Source organism: Schistocerca serialis, chromosome 3 (assembly GCF_023864345.2).
Source record: "Schistocerca serialis cubense isolate TAMUIC-IGC-003099 chromosome 3, iqSchSeri2.2, whole genome shotgun sequence".
Classification (NCBI taxonomy): Eukaryota; Metazoa; Arthropoda; class Insecta; order Orthoptera; family Acrididae; genus Schistocerca; species Schistocerca serialis.
In genome coordinates, this window is record NC_064640.1 from 444,538,560 (window position 1) to 444,559,259 (window position 20,700).

At 37.7% G+C, this 20,700-nt stretch overlaps 1 protein-coding gene across 1 annotated transcript in view; it reads left to right on the plus strand.

Annotated features, from left to right (window-relative positions):
- LOC126470340 (ribitol-5-phosphate xylosyltransferase 1-like) overlaps positions 1–17,863 on the plus strand; it is a 40,701-nt gene extending 22,838 nt beyond the window's left edge. Inside the window, exons 3-4 of the mRNA XM_050098128.1 lie at positions 9,247–9,417; positions 16,765–17,863. Of these exons, the coding sequence (XP_049954085.1) occupies positions 9,247–9,417; positions 16,765–17,158 (565 nt within the window). The 3' untranslated portion in view covers positions 17,159–17,863. The remainder of the gene's footprint in view (positions 1–9,246; positions 9,418–16,764) is intronic.
- The last annotated feature ends 2,837 nt before the right edge of the window (positions 17,864–20,700 follow it).

Consider the following 20,700-nt stretch of genomic DNA (forward strand, 5'->3'; position numbering starts at 1 on the left):
ACATGTCGAAATGCTCGTGTAAAAACTCCAACACAGTGTTTGCAGTATGTAACCTTGTTCCATCTTGCATGAACCACTGTGTGTTGAAGGGCAAGGCAGTAGCAAGAAGCTGTGGAATGAAGCTATTGCAAAGCATGCTCAAATAACGCTCGCTGTTCACAGTTTCTTCAAAGAAAAAGGGTCCAATAAGTCCATGACTGGAAATTGCTGCCCACGCTGTAATCCTCGGAGCATAATGTTGTCGTTCATGAAGCACTTGTGGGTTTTCAGTGGCCCAAAAGCGTACATTTTGTTTGTTAACCACACCGTCTAAATGAAAATGCGCCTCGTCTGAAAACCAAACGTTGTTGAGAGTTTCTTCCCTATCCTCCGCCCACTGAGCAAATAGTAGTCTCTGCTGCTTGTGTTCTTCAGTGAGCTTCTGTGCACAGATCATCTTGTATGGGTACATATGGAGGTCACTTTTAAGAATGCGTTGAACGGAGCGTCTGGATATTCCCAGTTGCACTGCTGCCTTTCTACACGATTTCCCAGGACTTCTCTGTACAGCAACTCGTACAGCTTCAATATTCTTCGGCAAACAAACAGGCTTAGGCTGAGGTCGCTTCGCTTCCAATACTGTTCCTTCCTGTACAAATTTATTGTACAACCTGTGGATGGTCTTCTTGCAAGGGACCCATCGTGTGTTAAACTGTTGTCGAAAATGCCTCTGAGTCGCAACAAGGCTTTTCGTTTCATGAAAAAGTAACACAATTGCTGATCGTTGCTGTGTCGTCAGTCTTTCATTGTCAGCCATTGCTGCTTACTAGTCTCCTAGCGGCAGTATCGTGAATTACACATCATTTCTTAACTCATTTGTTTTTCCAAGCTTTGCTGGTACTGCTGTAGAGATCCCAGCGGGATATCTAATGTGCATCGTAAATTGTGAAAGAAACAATTGGTAACACATTTCGTGCGCCACCCTGTAGTAGAGGAAATAGACATTTTCAGGTGTAAAAAAATAAATAAAAAATGCACAGTTCATATTCAGTAATCAATTAGGATTAAATTTTTCTTATTTATACAATCAAGTATTAGTACATAAGAAAATTAAGTATTAAATTAGCTTGTAAATAGAGCAACCGAGTGCTCCTAGTCATGAGCACATGATGTCACACCATCCTCAAGATAGTTTCCATTCCACCAGCCTGTTAGTCTGACTTAGTCGCTTGTGCAGGCCACTTCTACTCTCTCCGACATCCGGGTTGCCCTGCCATCATACCAGTAAGAAAGTGCCACCTTATACCATTCCATACAGAAATTTGCATTGTGCTCCTACTAAACAAGTTAGTAGTGACTATTTAATAGCCAATATGGCTTTTCACAAAAAATTTCTGTAGTGTCCTCTCACTATAAAATGTCTTTCCTTCTTTTAGATGCTGGCAAATATTAAAATAAGGATCTATAACTACAAGATCCACCCGCCAGCAGTTTTAACAAAATTAACAGATCATTCCTTGTCACCCTTATTCGCCAGGATGTAATGTAGACAGTATTCACTGAATAATATATCTTGACTAGGAGTGATGACTACACCTATGACCATTTAACACTGTGAGTGTATGTTAGATATTATCTTTATTACTTTTAATAATCTATATAGTTGAGACACTGTGTATTGTTCTTTACGATGTTGGTTGCACCTGATGATGAGGCTTTAGGCTGCGAAACCAGTTGTGTGTCAATAAAACAAAAATTTTGCCAACTGTCAGTGGAATTCTTAACATCATACACTTCAACCATTGTTTTCTTTTTTCCTTCAAATATTATGTTTTGGTAAGCTTTTTGCCCCACACTCTCCTTGCGATTGTGTATCTTTTTTCTTAGGGACATTGGCCTAACTGTTGTTTGTGGAATTCTCCAAAATGACTGATTTTACCATTTGCTTTCTCCACTGAAATTTTCATTCCCATCCTTTTATTAACAGCTAGACTTCAGATATCATTGCACTGTTTATTGCCCAACATTCTATTCTTGACACGCAACTCCTCATTTCTCTGACAAAAGTGATTTTTCTGCAACAGTGTCCAACACTGTGGCCATTGATAAACAGTATCTTTCTTTTCTTGACCATGTGTAGATTCAACAAACTCTGCGAGCCTTCCTTTTTTTACTGATCATGTAAGAAACTATCTATTTTACTCATTTTGAAGAATTATTGCAGTTGTTTAACTTGGACTCAAAACTGACATTAACAGCTCCAAAATACTTGCTTGTAACAGTGAGAACACCACAGCACAAGAAAAACTGATGTAGAAAGTGAACTGAATGCAACTTCCTGTTTTGACACCAATATATGAAACAAAAAAGTGTGGTGATAACTTATAAGGAGGAAAACTGGAAATTTGGTTTGTTGTTGTTGTCGTCGTCGTCGTCATTGATGGCTCAAAGTCTTGTCTAGGGGTACATTCTTGCAGCTGAACCTGTGCAAGAATTGTTAGTGTATATGGTATCAGTTACCTCTACAGAAAAAAGTTTAATGTTAGAGGAGGGTGACTCATTATTCTTGATTACTAAATAACTTATGAAGATTTGCCTGTATTATTCGTGAATTTTATCCTTTGTTACATCTTTCAACATCACACCGTATTTACATTTTCCACATTCAAAAAAAACAATAATTACATTGTTAGTGACAAACTTAGAAAACATCTACTTCCATCAGAGGCATGCCCACCATACTTACATTCTGCGGTACTCACATTAGTCCAAAGAGTTCACAAAGCAAAAGAGTTTACAAACTTTCTTCACCAAATCATATCATTATTTTTATAAATAAATCCAGAAATAAATTTAATAACTAGAGTTAGATGAATTTTAAGTATACCAGAAATTTTGTAATTTCCGATATTTTTAAAAGAAGAGTAATTTTAAATGTTACTACCTATCAATTGTAACAAATGAATTTCTTTTTTATATATTTTAATCTGAAATATAATGCATCGCATACAAAATAATATGAAAAAAAAAATGTTAGAGGAGGGAGTAAACCTGATATTTTTGAAAATGTCACCAGAAAGAGAGGGATTAGTGAGCATGATGCTGTTCTACACATACATGATAACTCTGCAGTTCACAGTAAAGTGTTTGACAGATGGTTCATTGAACCATTTTCAGACTGTTTCTCTGACTTTTCACTCTCCAATAGTGTGCGGGAAAAATGAACACCTAAATCTTTATTTCTGAACTGTGATTTATCTTATTTTATTATTATGATAGTTGCTCCCTATGTAAGTGGGAGTCTACAGGATCTTTTCACATTTGGAAAGGGAAGTTGGTGATTGAAATTTTGTGAAAAGGTCTTGTCCCAATGGCAAATGCCAAACTGTTAGATATACACTGATCAGCTAGAACTTTTCACCACCAACCTATTATTGATATAAACCAGTCCAGGTGATAGCAGCATCGCCTGGCGAGGAATGACTGTTAGTCAGACACACGCATGGGACACGTAGTATCAGTGAGCATGCTGTCCATGTGTAGAATGGGAAGGCATGTGATCAATCTAAGTTTGACCATTATAGACTGGGGGCTGAGCACGAGCATTTCAAAAACTCAGTGACTTGTCAGGTGTTCGTGGAGTGCTGGGGTGAGTGTCTTCAACACGTGACAAAACCAAGATGAAATTACGTCAGATGTTGTGGGGTTATGCGGCCACCACTCATTACAGATGTTGAACATTGTAGGTTGGGCAGACTGATAAAACAGGACAGGTGGTGAACTATTGCGGAACCAACATCAGACTTTAATGCTGGGCAGTGTATAAGTGTGTCTGAACACACAGTGCACCAAACACTCCTATCGATTGGCCTCTGCAGCTGATGACCCACGCATGTGCCAGTGTTAACACAATGACTTTGGCAACTACGACTGCAATGGGCATCTGACCATCAGCACTGGATGTTGGTGCAGTGGCAGAATATCACATTGTCTGATGAATGGAGATACCTTCCTCAATGTGCCGAAGGGAGGGCACGAATCCGTCATCTTCCAGAGGAACAGCTCCTTGACACCTGTAGTGTGGGATTGAGAAAAGCTGGCAGCAACACCATTATGCTCTGGGGAACATTCACATGGGCATCCAATGGAGCTCATGCAAGGCACCGTGATGGCAAAAAAGTATCGTACACTGGTTGCAGACCCAGTCACGTTTCCTATCGGCAGTATCATTTTTCGACAAGATAATGTGCCATGTCACAAGTCCAGGAGTGTGACTGAATGGTTCGAGGAACACAGTGGTGAGTTCCAATTGATGTGCTGCCCCCCCCCCCCCCCCCCCCCCAACACACCAGATCTGAACGCAATTGAACACATCTGGGATGTGATTGAACATGGCCTCAGATTTCATCACCCTTCTCTCTGGAATTTACGGGAATTAGGTGACTTGTGTGTGCACATGTGGTGCTAACTCCCTCCAGCAACCTACCGAGTCCTCATTGCTTCCGTGCCACGATGCGTCGATGTTGTTATCCGTTCCAAAGGTCGACATACCAGCTATTAGGTACATGATTGAATGTTCTGGCTGATCAGTGCACACTATCAACCTATTTCAAACATTAATTGAGGACATTCAATTTAAAGAGGTCAACCATATTCCAGACAAAAACATACCATGTGAAGTAATAAAAGACAGCAAATACCCGTCTCGGTTTAATGCTACCATTGAGAGAATTGTTTCATAAACACAGGTTATTACTTGCTCACTACAAAAGAGAGTGCTGGGAAAGTCGCAGAGAAACATAATTTAATTAGGTGCATCCGTGAAAAGATATACGAGTGAAGCATGGAGTGATTTCCGCTGTCAGATCCTCATGTAAGATCTGTCAGAATATCCTAAAAAATTCTGGTTGTATGGGTAAAGTCAGTGAATAGACCCAAGCATTCCATACAGTCTTGTCATGGGTCAGTCTGGTCTTGAAATTGAAGACAGCTGACACAGAGTGGAAATCGGAAATTCTTCGCTTAAAAATGTATTCACAAATATGGAACTACTGTAGCAGTGTTGAATGCCTCACATTCTCACAGATATGAGATATTGAAATAAGCATCCGACAAAATCCATGGAGTTGCATATGTGATGTGAACACTTCCTGACATAGGGGCTAAGCAAATTCTTCAGGTGCTTAGCAAGTGAGTACACCAGGACACCGATGTTGGTAACAGTGGGTCTTAAAAGACACCGCATCTTTGTGGGGTTTTGGCTCTTCATAAAGTCTCAGTGGATCTGGTGCTGTCTGTAGTAGCTTCTTAACAAAGTTGTCTGGCAAGCTGGATTCTTTGAGAAACACTATAGTCATCTTCCCCACCCTCTTGGTAGGATCAGTATCAGTCTTCTAGTCTTCTCTGAGGTCCTGAATGTCAGACATCAAAATTAGAGTGTGTATCAGAGAGAGAACTATGTGATGCTCCCTGCAAGACTATCACCAATCGCAAAGATGTCTAACTTCTGGAACTGTGTTATTAAAGAATCTGTCGAGATTTGAGTGAGGGAACCACTGATCGATTGTGATAGCGGCTATATCCTTAGTAAGGCTTGGGAACCTGCACTGAGTCTGATTAAGAAGAGCAAGGAGGTATCCCACTATGAACCAAGTGTGGAGGCAAGAGGAGGAACAGCAGAGGTGACACAGCCTGCATACCTGGACTCGAACTGCCGGCACACGTACGAGTACGGAGCAACGTGTCAGTGAGAGGGGTGGGGGAGATTATGCTGGGCATAGATGACGGACAGAGTGGCAGGTCGGAGGGAGGGGGGGAGGGGAAGAGAGGAAGAGACAAAGAGACAAAAATGCAACTCCAGCCCCCAAGCAGTCAATTCGTCAGTGTACACGATGATGGCAACACGGTCACTTGCCGAAATACTTTTCATCTTCGACACTGACATCTGGCCACTCACCTGTGAACTACTTTGTCACGGAGTATACCACAATGAGCTGAAGAGGCACTGACTGCCTTATTGTTGTCATAAATCTAAGCATTTTAATGTGATATTTTGAGATTTACTGCTGCTTTCGATGTCTAATTTCTGAAGAACAGATTTCTCCTACCACATTTCTTGTAAGCATTACAAGAGATAGTTATAAAGTTTGCATTATCACCTGAAATACACAGAATTACATAACTAATTTTTTGTTCTTTTGCAAATACATATGTGCAAACCTGGTAAACATTGAAATCCTTGTGCTACAGTATCGTAGCATGCTGCCAGAGGAGCAAAGACACGAGGCACAGCCCATTGATAAAATTTAGTTGGGGGTGTGTCAGTGTGTACTAACTCCTGATTGTGTGGTGTGGTACTGAGGCCCAATAATTTCAGTATATACCAGGACTTTAGACATTTACATGCAAACATCAAAAAATTCACTACTCGACTCGATTTTTCGAAGTAATAATTAAAACTTGATGACTACTCATAGTATGTACTCGACTTTATTAATGGGGTGCATCAGTTTGTTTCCGCTCCTGTAGCAGCGTGCTGTTGTGCTGTGGCTAGGGGATTTCAGTATGTATCAGGATTGCTTTTATGTACATGCAAGCAAATAAAAATAATTACATAACTTTTTTTCTTGTGGCAGTGACAAAATTTAATGGCTTTCCCTTGTAAGGCTTCTTAACATATTGTTCCTATCACTGGTATTGGTTTGTAGTGCAGACTCTCAGCTGATCAGTATTCTCAGGTTTTATCCTATGAGAAGACTGATAGTTCCTCTGAATACCTCTGCTGCTTTGCATTTAAATCTGTAGTAAATTTCAAAAAAAAAATTTTTTTTTTTGTCCCCACTTATGTGCTTTAACACTTTCATCTACCACAGCGCTTTTATTTTGAATACTGACTTTAGAGTTCTTAAAAATTAAATTATCCTATTCCAGTATGTTATCAATTTTAACCATACTGCACATCTTATTGCTACATTTCTTCACATGAGTACCAGATCATGACTTTTCCTTTTGTGTAAATAGAGGTTATAGGTTTTATACTTAAAATTGCATTTCATCACTGAAACACAGGTTCTGGTATTTTCTGTTGGTTCTGACACCAACAAGAAGCACAATTCTAAATGTCCCTCCTCGATGATGACATCGAGGTATCGTCGTCGCCATCGTCATTGTCGTCTTCAGATGTACGGTTCAATACTTCTATATTTTGTAATCTAGAAGGCTATAAATGATTACAGGAGATAACAAGCTAATCATATGGACAGTTCCTTTTTAATTTCTTTAAAGTGATACAGGAAATTTCTCTTAGTGTATATGCATAAAATAATTAATTTTAACTTGAGTGTCAAACATTACTTTTGAAACATGACTTATTAGCTTATGAATAAGCTCACATTTTCATCTGCAACTCTGTTAAATTATGAAATTATTCTTTCGTTTTCAGAAAAAAACACACTACCTTCATTTGGCATCATTTGATGCTAATGAAATGCAGATGCCAATGAAATATAAATATTTCAATTTTTGATAACTGCATATAGTAGATTAGTAGTAGTCATAAAATAGTGATGTGAGCTTCCTTTGAACTGCAGCGAAGAACAGTTGTATGGTTTTAGGAAAATATGACTACAATGGATTAGTCATTACCTGTATGGCTGATTATTGAGAAATTTTATGAGGAAAAGGAACATATTACCTTTATTATCCTTGATTGAAAGACTAGTGATTATGGTGGTGATAAAAAACTCAGAGACTTAGTAATGTGTGGAAGATAGATGTACACCACACATATTTATTAAGTCAAAATGATGAATGAAAAATTCCAAAGTTATGTTCAGTGGTAATCAATGTTCCAGTTGCTTCAGCCCAAAACAAGACAACATACAATACAAGCTTTTATTCGTTAATGTAGTATTTAAAATAAAGAAGAGAATTAAGTTCTGACAAATGCAAATAAAGAAGAGGATTAAGTTCTGAAAACTATCTGAATTTAAATTGCTTGCCATGATTAATGATGTTGAATGAGGCAGAAGTGAAATTGAAATAAAAAGGAACTGAATAGCATTCTAGTGTCAAGGCAGGTCACAAAAAACTTTGGTGTCACTGCTCATTGCCTAACGATAAATACTAATACTACATTATACAGAAAAGAAGTTGTGATAAGTGCACATTCCAAGAAATTGTAACATTAAAAGATGGAAAACAGCATGTGTTTACTACTTCAGAATAAAGTTAGTTTTTTTTCTTTCAGAAAAGCATTCTACAAGAGCTCCTTTCTACCAGTTACCACATACAGTCTAAATAGTACCAGATGGGAAACAGAATTTTCAAGAAAACAATGGGCAAGATAAAGAATAATGGTGTAGAATGAGATTTTCACTCTGCAGCGGAGTGGGGCTGATATGAAACTTCCTGCCAGATTAAAACTGTGTGCCCGACCGAGACTCGAACTCGGGTTTGCAGGAGAGCTTCTGTAAAGTTTGGAAGGTAGGAGACGAGGTACTGGCAGAAGTAAAGCTGTGAGTACCGGGCGTGAGTCGTGCTTCGGTAGCTCAGTTGGTAGAGCACTTGCCCGCGAAAGGCAAAGGTCCCGAGTTCGAGTCTCGGTCGGGCACACAGTTTTAATCTGCCAGGAAGTTTAATAATGGTGTATGTTACCAAATCTGTATGATACAGCCACTCATGGTGCTCTGTGCTATATCAAATTAAAAACGTTTGCTTGTATTAGAACAGCCAAAATATGGTTTGTAACAGAAGAAAGAAAGATGAGTGGTACCAGATGACCCAAGACCTTAAAAGGCAGTAGACTAAAATGGCAGCAGCTTATGAGCGAAACTGCTTTTCTAACTAGGCCAACTGTAGACCACTCACTCAATGGAACCATATGACTGTTTCCAGGATTGATAAATGAAATTTTCACCTATTAAAGACACCTGGCCCTTTGTGAATTAGATGTAGGAGTGTTAAACTCATCACTATTCAACTTTTTTATTTTATTTTATTTTTGTTTTAGGAGATATGGCTGCATAAGCCAGTGCTGCTTGTAGTTGTCAAACCTGTAAGATGTTGCTTTGATAAACCATAAAGCCTAACATAGCTAGGAGCACAATGGTCAAATATGCCTTGTGAGAGTGACCAGAGCCTTTGGCAGTTCTCACCTGTGTGCTCATAATTTTCAGTGAGCAGTTGATGATTTATTTCCATTACAGATTTTACATGACATGTTTTATTTTCTCACCAGTCTCTCTCTATTCTTTTTTTTCTTTCCAGTTACCGTGGCTTCCCAGATGTGAAACCTAAAGATTTGGATCTCAAGTCATCTCGATCCCTCACCTGTAACTTTTTGGGAACAATATACGAGAACTCATCACGCCAGTTACTAACGGATGTAATAAAAAAGTCTGGTCTGCAGGATAGTTGTTACATAAAAGGCCGTAAGAAGTTAGTATTTTTCTTTGTTATATGTACCATCTTTAATCTCTAATGACTGCAGTATACCTTTTTCGAACAACAGGTTTTCTGTTGTGTTAGATTTTAGATTGAATTCCTTCTTCACCATAGTTGATTTTCTGACACATATCTATAAATATTCTGCAGTGTTTTGTGCCTATATATAAATGCCAGTAGGCAGTGAATGTTGGCTGTCAATATATCATGCTGTGCAGCAACCTTTGCCTGTTTTTATGGTGCATGTGAACATTTACATCATGTGCAAAGATGCTTAAATTGTTTACAGGCCTCTATCTGAAATTATTTCAAGTTCAGTATATTGAAGATTTTGGTTCTATTCCTTTTTACTTCAGTTGTGTGTATATGCTGCATGCAGAAATATCTATCAAAGTATCTTGAGAAATATGAATAACAAAACAAATCCTCCGTAAGCAAACCTAATTATACAAAGGGGGAAATAAATATTGCTATCAGTTTTCTAACAGATGATAATTTTAATGGTGAAATCAGCAGTAACTTAATTTTTCAACTGGAATTTCTATTTTTTTTATTGGAGTGTTAAATCCCATGAGAAAAAGTTACAGTCCTCCTAAGTAACTAAACAACTGTATCAGTGAGGTGGAAAAGAGGTCATGTGCCAGAAAGTAAATTTTTTAGGAGGGACAAAAAACTGATTTACTACGCAGTGGGATTAAGCATGGTGTCATGAAGTTGCTACATAGCAATTGGCCCCAATGTGGAACAATATACATCATTACAATATACTTGAGCCATTGACTGTGGTTCATAATAGAATTTGAGTGTACTGGAGAACATCCCTTTTCAAACCTGGCAATGTTTATGAGGCAACTACCATTATGTTTCCAGTTGAAGGATTGTGCTATGCAAATTTATATTTTTTTGTAGTCATTATAGCAATAAAAATGTGTGTTATGAGCACACAGGTTTATTCATGGTGTACTCAAAATACAACTATAAGCAAAATACAGCAAAGCTCTGGCAAATGCTGTTATAAAATGGTTTCTGCTCATCTGGTATGTATTATACAATAATCTTCACCTCGTTTAGTTTCTTCTTTTTTATTGGAACATATCCCCTATAATCTTGTTTATACGTACATGGCCCCTTCTTTAACTCAATACCCTTCTAAGAACAACTTCCATTGATTTGACCTTGTTGTACCAAACAAAGCGTACAGATATAATGTTAAAAGTGGTTTTCCATTTCTGTTTATTGTCCTACACAAGGAAAATCTACTTTATGCTGCAGTAAGTGAAATATCTGTCAGGCTCACTTTAGTTTGGCAGTGGAGTTCATCTAGTTTCACAGATAGGGATGACTAGTACAAACATTATTTGTGGTGGATCTGAAAGAAACATATACATGGGTCTTAACATCTGTAATAAATAATCTTGTGCTTTATTAATTGTGTTGTTGATGTGTTTCTTGTCAAAGAAAGTGGGTGCTAACTAAAAACATCAAACAGTGAATTACTGTTACTCACAAAAAATTTCTGTCCTAGTTGTTGTTTCTTCTGCCTCGTATTGTGTAATTACTTGCATGATACAAATGTACACAAAAAGCCGTTGGAAGTGTTGGAGAAATTTCTGGGTATTTCTCAAACTGGTATTATGAAAATATTTAAGCCATGTAAATTTCATAATTATCATGTTTTGATGCTTCAGTAGCTTCATGAAAATGGTTTTCATAATCATATTTTGAGAATGGGGACATGAAAAAAATGGAAAGACAAATAACATTATAGGTCAGGCAACTACATCTAAAGAGCTTGTACATAATGTGAAGGACAATCAGACAATTTAAAATCAAAGATGATAAAATAATCTATGTTAAACTGAGTGAAAGTCCAAATCCACAATTTCCATTCATTTATTTACTTTTTTCCCCCTGCATGATGACTGTTTTCATACCCTGGAAGTATATCTGCAGATTATATAAAACCAATACTTCTAATGCCATGACTTCCAAGGTGTAAGTGCACATAAGAACCTGTCACTCGGCAGTAAAACTATAGATGAACCGGCAGATGGGCATCCGATATGAACCATGTATCCGATATGAACCCTTTCTGTACTCCCCACTTGCCTCTCCCTGTGTGTTCTACTGGAACTTTCCTACAAAATTACTTCAATTTCTGTTGAATGTTTGCAATCCAGTATGACATACTGTGTTAAATCAGTGTAAACTTTCTTGAGTCAGTCATGTACCTGAGAATATAATCCTTTAAATCATATCTTGGTTATTACTAAATGATTTGGCACAGTTTCAAATGTCTTGTGAAAATCTAGGGAGACAGAATATACCTGTTTGGTTTCATCTATTCTTTGCAGACATTGTGAATGAAAAATAGAAACTGTATTTTTTCCTAAACCCATGGTGAATATTCCAGAGAAACTTCCTTCCTTTCATTAATTTTTTTGTGTTTGAGCATAGAATATGCTTGAGATTCCTGCAGTAGACAGACTTTAGGAGTACTGATCTGTAATAATGTGTGCCCATTCTTCTGCCATTTTTTTGTAAACAAGAGTCATCTGGTCTCTTTTTCCAATCACAGGGGATTTTCCCTTGCTCATGAGGTTCTCAGTAAGTATGAACTGAGCAGGTAAGAAGCTAATTCGATGGTGTTTTAAATGTAAAATTTAACAGTAACTGAACCAGGATCTTGTTCATTTTCAGTACTTCTGCTTTTCAATATTTAAGCTTATTTCAGTACCTTTCATTTGAATGTATATGTGGTGGTTTTACATTGGTATGATAGTAACATCCCGATATGTGAATGTATTTCTAATTGTAGATTTCATATTTGTGCCATCTGCATGTTGTTGGAAGTTTCAATAGCATACTGATCCACAAGAGACCAAATGAAAGGTTTGGATCAGTTTATTGACTTGACATAGGAACAGAACTTACTAGTATTTTCAGATTGGTCTTTCTGAAGGATCTGGTTGTAGAAATTGTCGGCATTATGTATAGCCTCCTTTATGGATGCATGTGTTACCATTTGGTTTTCTCCGTCAGTTTACCTGTAATCTAGTTTGAAGTGAATGTGTAACAATATTTTTTTGTAACAGTCTCTAAAAGATGCATCTTTCTCATCATTTATTACCTTATTTGTTAAGCTTTTCACAATAGCACAATTTGTCATATGTTTGAGGCTTAACCACAACTCTTTGCAGGCTACTGGACTAATTGATTCAGACAGTTGTGTAGTAATGTGTTCAAGATTACTTTGCAGTACCGTTTGTGTATACCTTTGGTAACATGTGTAGTTTTCATTGTCAATATTAGCCAAGATAAACTCTCCCACTACTATTGTGATATGATCACCGTATATCCACACAAACAAATGCTAATTTTGAATGACTATGACCAGTTTAGTGAATTTGGCAGTTAGTATAAATATTAAAGTAATTATCTAATGTCATTACCACCAATTACTCTTGTCCATGATCGTTTGCAGTTGTATATATTTTTAATCTAACTGAACTTAATTTTTTTATTCATTTAATGTTACACAATTTCTGTGACAAGCCATTACAGATTTCTATCTGTTTTAGCATACAGAAGTTTAATTTGGATGGAGTAAATTTTATGGGCATGTGTATTTCGGACAGTGCATCATACAAAAACTAAATAAATGTGACCTCAATCTGTTCATTTTATCAGATGCAGTTTACGTACAGGATATCGTTGTTTCTGCATGTGAGAGGTGTGACACTGACCATAGTAAAGAATTGCTAGGCAACTTATGTAGGAAGATTTACATTTTCTATGTAGATGCATTTTACACATTACCCTCTGACGAAGATATCAACTAGGACAAGATGGCAGAGAGCTTCTAATCTCCAGGCAGAAATGGGTGGGATATGCAAAACTAGTCCAATGGTTGTTTGGGGAGGGGAGGGGGGGCAAGGGAGGGGTGGTGGTGCAGCATGCTGTGACCAGTAAGAACACTGTCCTGACACTCAGTAAAATGTGTATGCGAAGCGACATTCATATACCTGTATACTTCTCGGCTCTCCTTTGTTTATACTTCAGACTTCACTCTCAATTTCTCAACTGGGCTTATGACTACTTGTCTTCTATTTTGGGTACAGTTTGGTTCTTGATTCACTTTGTAAGCATTTCAGCAGCATCTACACCCATCTGTGCATTGTTTTTTCTGTAGTTCCACAGCTTCAAACCAGGCTTGTGCAGCTCTGCTGCTATTTCAAAACTTATGAATATATACAGGATGGTCCATTGATCGTGACCAGGCCAAATATCTCATGAAATAAGTGTCAAATGAAAAAACTACAAAGAACTAAACTTGTCTAGCTTGAAGGGGGAAACCAGGTGGCACTATGGTTGGCCCGCTAGATGCCTCTGCCATAGGTCGTACAGATGTCAACTGCATTTTTTAAAATAGGAACTCCCATTTTTTATTACATATTCCTGTAGTACGTAAAGAAATATGAATGTTTTAGTTGGACCACTTTTTTCGCTTTGTGATAGATGGCGCTGCAATAGTCACAAACATATGGCTCAAAATTTTAGACAAATAGTTGGTAACGGGTAGGTTTTTTAAATTAAATAACAGAATGTAGATACGTTTGAACATTTTATTTTGGTTGTTCCAATGTGATACATGTACCTTTGCGAACTTATCTTTTCTGAGAACGCATGCTGTTACAGCGTGATCACCTGTAAATACTACATTAATGCAATAAATGCTCAAAATGATGTCCGTCAACCTCAATGCATTTGGCAATACGTGTAGTGACATTCCTCTCAACAGCGAGTAGTTCACCTCCCGTAATGTTCGCATATGCATTGACAATGCGCTGACGCACGTTGTCAGGTGTTGTTGGTGGATCATGATGGCAAATATCCTTCAACTTTCCCCACAGAAAGAAATCCGGGGACATCAGATTCGGTGAATGTGTGGGCCATGGTATGGTGCTTTGACGACCAATCCACCTGTCATGAAATATGCTATTCAATACCGCTTCAGCCGCATGCGAGCTATGTGCCGGACATCTATCATATTGGAAGTACATCACCATTCTGTCATGCAGTGAAAACATCTTGTAGTAACATCAGTAGAACATTACGTAGAAAATCAGCATACATTGCACCATTTAGATTTCCATCGATAAAATGGGGGCCAATTATCCTTCCTCCCATAATGCCGCACCAAACATTAACCCGCCAAGGTCGCTGATGTTCCACTTGTCACAGCCATCATCGATTTTCCGTTGCCCAATAGTGCATATTATGCCGGTTTACGTTACCACTGTTGGTGAATGATGCTTCGTCACTAAATAGAACGCATGCAGAAAATCTGTCATAGTCCCGTAATTTCTCTTGTGCCCAGTGGCAGAACTGTGCACAACATTCAAAGTCGTTGCCATGCAATTCCTGGTGCATAGAAATATGGTACGGGTGCAATCGATGTTGTTATAGCATTGTCAACACCGACGTTTTTGAGATTCCCGATTCTCGCACAATTTGTCTGCTACTGATGTGCGGATTAGCTGCCACAGCAGCTAAAACACCTACTTGGGCATCATCATTTGTTGCAGGTCGTGATTAACATTTCACATGTGGCTGAACACTTCCTGTTTCCTTAAATAACGTAACTATCCGGCGAACGGTCCGGACACTTGGATGATGTCATCCAGCGTACCGAGCAGCTTACTTAGCACACACACGTTGGGCATTTTGATCACAATAGCCATAGATCAACACAATGTTGACCTTTCCCGCAATTGGTAAACGGTCCATTTTAACACAGATAATGTATCATGAAGCAAATACCGTCCGCACTGGCGGAATGTTACGTGATACCACGTACTTATACGTTTGTGACTATTACAGCGCCATCCATCTCAAAGCGGAAAAAGTGGTCCAGCTAAAACATTCATATTTCCTTATGTACTACACGAATATGTAATAAAAAATGGGGTTCCTATTTTTAAAAAATGCAGTTGATATCCATTTGACCTATGGCAGCGCCATCTAGTGGACCAACCATAGCGCCATCTGGTTTCCTGTTTCAAGCTAGACGAGTTTCGTTCTTTGTAGTTTTTTCATTTGACACTTATTTCGTGAGATATTTGGCCCGGTCACTGTCAATGGACCACCCTGTATAGCTCCACTGCCATCATAGTGCTCTGAACCATTTACTACAGAGTACAAAAGAAAATCCAGTATTTCAGAGATGGAGGCTGCAAATACTGCTTTTGTGGGAACATGAAAATTCAGGTACATTACCTCATGCAATGAAAGGTTTCAAATGTAAGTGAGGGAATTTTTTGGCACTGTGTAAGGGGGACAAATGACATGTTCACATGATAAGCAAGGGGCAAACTTCTGAAAATACTGTGTAGTGTGTTCCTAGAGCGGCAAGAGACTAAGCAGAATTGTGTGCTACAGAAGTGCTAGCTACCAGTGCAGTGAATGTAAGGTAGCACTTTGTGAGTTACATTTATTCAAAATTATCATATGGAACAAAAAATTGCACTATAAAAGCATCCCAAAGAACATTCCTTACATGTTATATGCTGTGTTGTTTGTTGTAAAATAATTGTTTATGAGATCTACAGCACATGTATTTTTTTCAGAACCGTTACCCTTCTAATGGGGTAGTGGTCTTGTTTCTGGCACATGGATTAGTGAGTGGGAACGAGGAAAGTGAGCAGAAGCCCCAGAGCAAGAGAGAATGAAATGATAAACCTAAAAATAAGCATTATTAATATGTGAGAAATTGGGGACTGAGATACAGGTGGCAAGGTGATTAAGTGTGGACTTATTATAGGTAGGTTAAGAAAGAAAGATGGTTACAGTTTTCTAGTGTAACAGGGTACATGAGAAAAGGCAGTTGGCAAGCTAAGACTGCTGGACATTGAGACTAGAAGGGTTACAGATCCATAGGATCTTCAGGAGGTATAATTCCTATCTGCAAAACTTAGAAAAGGTGATTATCATCAGGATCCAGATAACATGGCTGATCAAAAATCCATTGGAAGTTCACTGCATTGTGCTGAGCAGATTGCTCTAAAATTTGGTTCCTGATTCTATTTTTTGTCAAAATATAGCCTTGACAGTTTGTGTATGTGACTAGTTGATTGCATCCACGAAGAAAGCTGTCCAATGAACACAGCTCCATAGTTATAACCTTTTCACAGTAGACTGTGTGTGTGTGTGTGTGTGTGTGTGTGTGTGTGTGTGTGTGTGTGTGTGTGTGTGTGTTTTTCTTACAGTACCTCTAGTATGTATGCTTTAGATTCTCTTTGTAAAATCTTTTCATTCATTCTTCTGACATTTCTGTCTCAGGTGGCAGCCAAGTGAAACTCCAGAAACGCTCAAGATATATATGTCAGCAATTCTTAAATCAGACTTAACACTTAGTCCAGTGGGAAAAAATACTGAGTGTTACCGTATTTATGAAGCAATGTCATTAGGAAGTGTCCCTGTTGTAGAAGATGTTGTTACTCCAGGAAACTGTGATACGTCTGCAGACTCTCCACTAAGGTTATTGAAGCAGTATGGGGCCCCAATTATTTATGTTAAAAGCTGGCACCAGCTTCATATTGTGCTTCACCAGGAATCACAGTTGACTATTGAAGAAAAAGCTGCAAGGAGAATACAAGTCACTGAGTGGTACAGAAATTTCAAGACACACATGAGTGCCTCATTTGTTCAAGTAATTGAAAAGAAATTTTTATAAAAAAATATACTTTTCATTTTGTATATTACAAGTTACAGTGTCTATATTCTATTGTTCAGTATTAGCAGGTAATTTTTGTGGAACTAATATTTCTGGTAGATGATATTTAAATGGAGTTAAGAACCTTATATGATCTGCTGTTGTCATTGTGACAGAAAACCAGAACAGATTTATTACTGTATATGAAAAAAGGTGTTTGTGCTTTTTGCTCTTGAAATACAAAGTATGTGTTTGCTAAAATTAATTGTTTAAAGCAACAAATGTACATACATTGTATCTAATGTGCCAAATAGGAAAAAGGATTGTGTGCCACACTTTGTTTTGTTTATCTTCAGTATGTTATAAACTTCTTGACTTGGTATTTTTTGTATGTTGATGTAGTTGATTTAATAACACCAATAAAATTTGTCATGGGTGGAACCCAGCTTTCGCATGTTGTGAAACTGATGGCATGAAGTCAGTGATCATACACTTAATATGAAGCTAGTTTTTATAGATATGAAAATAGAAAACTCTGGGTGGAAGGGAAGAGTAAAGATAGCAACTCATCCTACAGTTGAGATGTTGAGCGGACAGTAGGAACATAAACAACATTGGGAACATTAATAAGCTTTCAGTGCCTTCCTGCAGAGCTAAGTAAAACAGAAAACACACACACACACACACACACACACACACACACACACACACACACACACACACACATGAGGTGTGTGTTGAGAAGTGTAGTGGTGAGGAGAAAAGGGGAAGGGTGAGAAGGGTAGCTGATGGCTGGAAGAAAGAATCAGAGATTAGAATCTTAAAAGGGATAGTTAGAAAGACAAAGAACATGCAGAATGTTCTGTACAAGTCACATTCTTTTTGATGCCATTTACTATAGACAAATAATGGCTGAAGTAAACCACTTACAGTTTGAAATTGAGAGCAGCTTCCTTAAATCATGAGTGGCCCTTCATCAGGCACTATCAATTATTTTTAAGTTACTATTTTTAAAGTTGGAGACAAAAACACTAGCTACCACAATAAAGTAACAAAAAATTTTGTATCCCATAGGATAAGACTAATTAAGACATTTACTTTTGCAGTTATATGGAATACATGTCAGAGGCTGAGATGTAATGTTCTGTGCAATGTTCACATGCCCAACCACTGCTGAAAATTTCTATGCAGTAAATACTACAAAGCACTGTTTTTATTCAGAATAGATTTATAGATTTGACTTCATCTGCAACACTGGAGTGCAATATTTGGTTACCTATGGAAACTGGAATTTGAGCCACTTCTCATTTTGCACTGGATGGTCAAGAAGTCGGAAACTATCAACACCTTTGTGACATGTGGGTGATGATTCCGTATCTAACATTTTTAACTTTTGTAGTCCTGTCTTCCTCAGCTGCTTGGTAATGTTATGGTATATTGATAATTTTTAGTTTTGAACTGTCTAACTACAATTGAATAAAAAACAATTTTCGTTCCATACGCATTTTGCCTTTATTCTCTGCAAGGCATTTTCAGTGGCCTGAAATATGTACATATTTTTACTATTTAGTTTATCTCGTGGGGCAATGTCTCTCTATCCAACCACCAGAATTGTTTATAACCTATAGATAAATTGCCCCAAAGTGTAAACTAAATAGTAAAAATATGTACATATTTCAGGCTATTGAAGATGCCAGGTAGAGAAAAAAGGCAAAATACGTACAGCATGAAAATTATATCATTCAGTTGTAGTTAGACGGTCCAGAAGTAAATATTATCAATGTACTGTATTTCTGTATCTCTTTATGGATCTCCTAATACTGAAATGGTGAAAACCAAAACAGTTCATTGTGTGATAATTAAGATTTTCTAGTTATTTCTATACATCAGATCTCACACAGATAAAAACAGTTTGTTCCATCATATGCATCGAAGCATGTGATCTTCAGAAAATGCTAATCTTTCATATTGAGTGTTAAACATTTTTCAAGTTAAGAAAATACATAAAAATTGTATTCACATGTATATTTGGAAAATTAAGCCCTTTGTTAATCCATTCAGACGTTTAAATGATTTTATTCAGTTAGTTATGGAAATCTTACAGTTTTCACAAGATTTTGTTTCCAGTATTCAGTACATCTTTTTCTGCCAGTGGTATGCTGCGCAGCCTGCTTTTGTGTGTACTGTATGATTACTTAGATATCACATGTGGTAGGTACTTTGATTGATAGTGGTCATGTTGCCACAAATTTTCAGCAGAGTGCATACTTCACCTAGAGTAGAAATGTTTCACCTCTAGTTGTAACTGCTTTCCTGTAGTCATGTTAAGAAAGGAGCATTAAGAACTTTGACCCTCGAAAGAACATCACACAAATTTCCCAAAAGGGTGTTTCATAGGCAGTAGCTATGTGCAGTGGCACAGCTGATAGGGTTTTCTATCGGTAGATGGAGAGCTCCCTTATTATGTGTGACTATTTTCTGTGTGGACTCTTCCATCAGTTACAATCTACATATTCCATCAATATGCGTCAGTTTTAATATTTATTTTCCTCTGCTCAATCCACTCTTGAGACACCTTCTGTATGTTACAGATTCATGCAACTTGTGTTTGAATACAGTGCCTGCAATCATTTACCAATTGCTTACACATGATCAATCATTTCTCATTTTGATGTGGCCTTCCTCATCAGACAGATGAAAACATTGATCTACATTATTCAAAGTGTTGCTGAATAATGGCTTATTAATCAGGCATCACCATCATCATCATTTTCACCACCACCACCACTATGTATGTTAGCCCAGTACTTAGCCATATCTGTAACTTTTCCTTTAGGAGTGGTCGGTTTACTGACCGATTAAAGTACTCGGTAGTGAAGCCACTTTATAAAAAGGGAGACACTGATAATGTTGACAATTTTAGACCTATTTCTATGCCATCGGTGTTTGCTAAAGTTATCGAGAAGGTTGTATATACAAGGTTACTGGAGCATTTAAATTCACATAATTTGCTGTCAAATGTTCAGTTTGGTTTTAGAAATGGTTTAACAACTGAAAATGCTATATCCTCTTTTCTCTGTGAGGTTTTGGATGGATTAAATAAAAGGCTGCGAACGCTAGGTGTTTTCTTTGATTTAACGAAGGCTTTTGACTGTGTTGACCACAAAATATTACTGCAGAAGTTGGACCATTGTGGAGTAAGGGGAGTAGCTTACAATTGGTTCACCTCTTACTTTAAGAACAGAAAGCAGAAGGTAATTCTCCGCAATATTGAGAGTGGTAGTGATGTTCAGTCCCAATGGGACACTGTTAAGTGGGGCGTTCCCCAAGGGTCGGTGCTGGGGCCACTGCTGTTTCTTATTTATATAAATGATATGCCTTTTAGTATTACAGGTGATTCAAAAATATTTCTGTTTGCTGATGACACCAGCTTGGTAGTGAAGGATCTTGTGTGTAATATTGAAACAGTATCAAACAATGTAGTTCATGAAATAAGTTCGTGGCTTGTGGAAAATAATTTGATGCTAAATCACAGTAAGACTCAGTTTTTACAGTTTCTAACT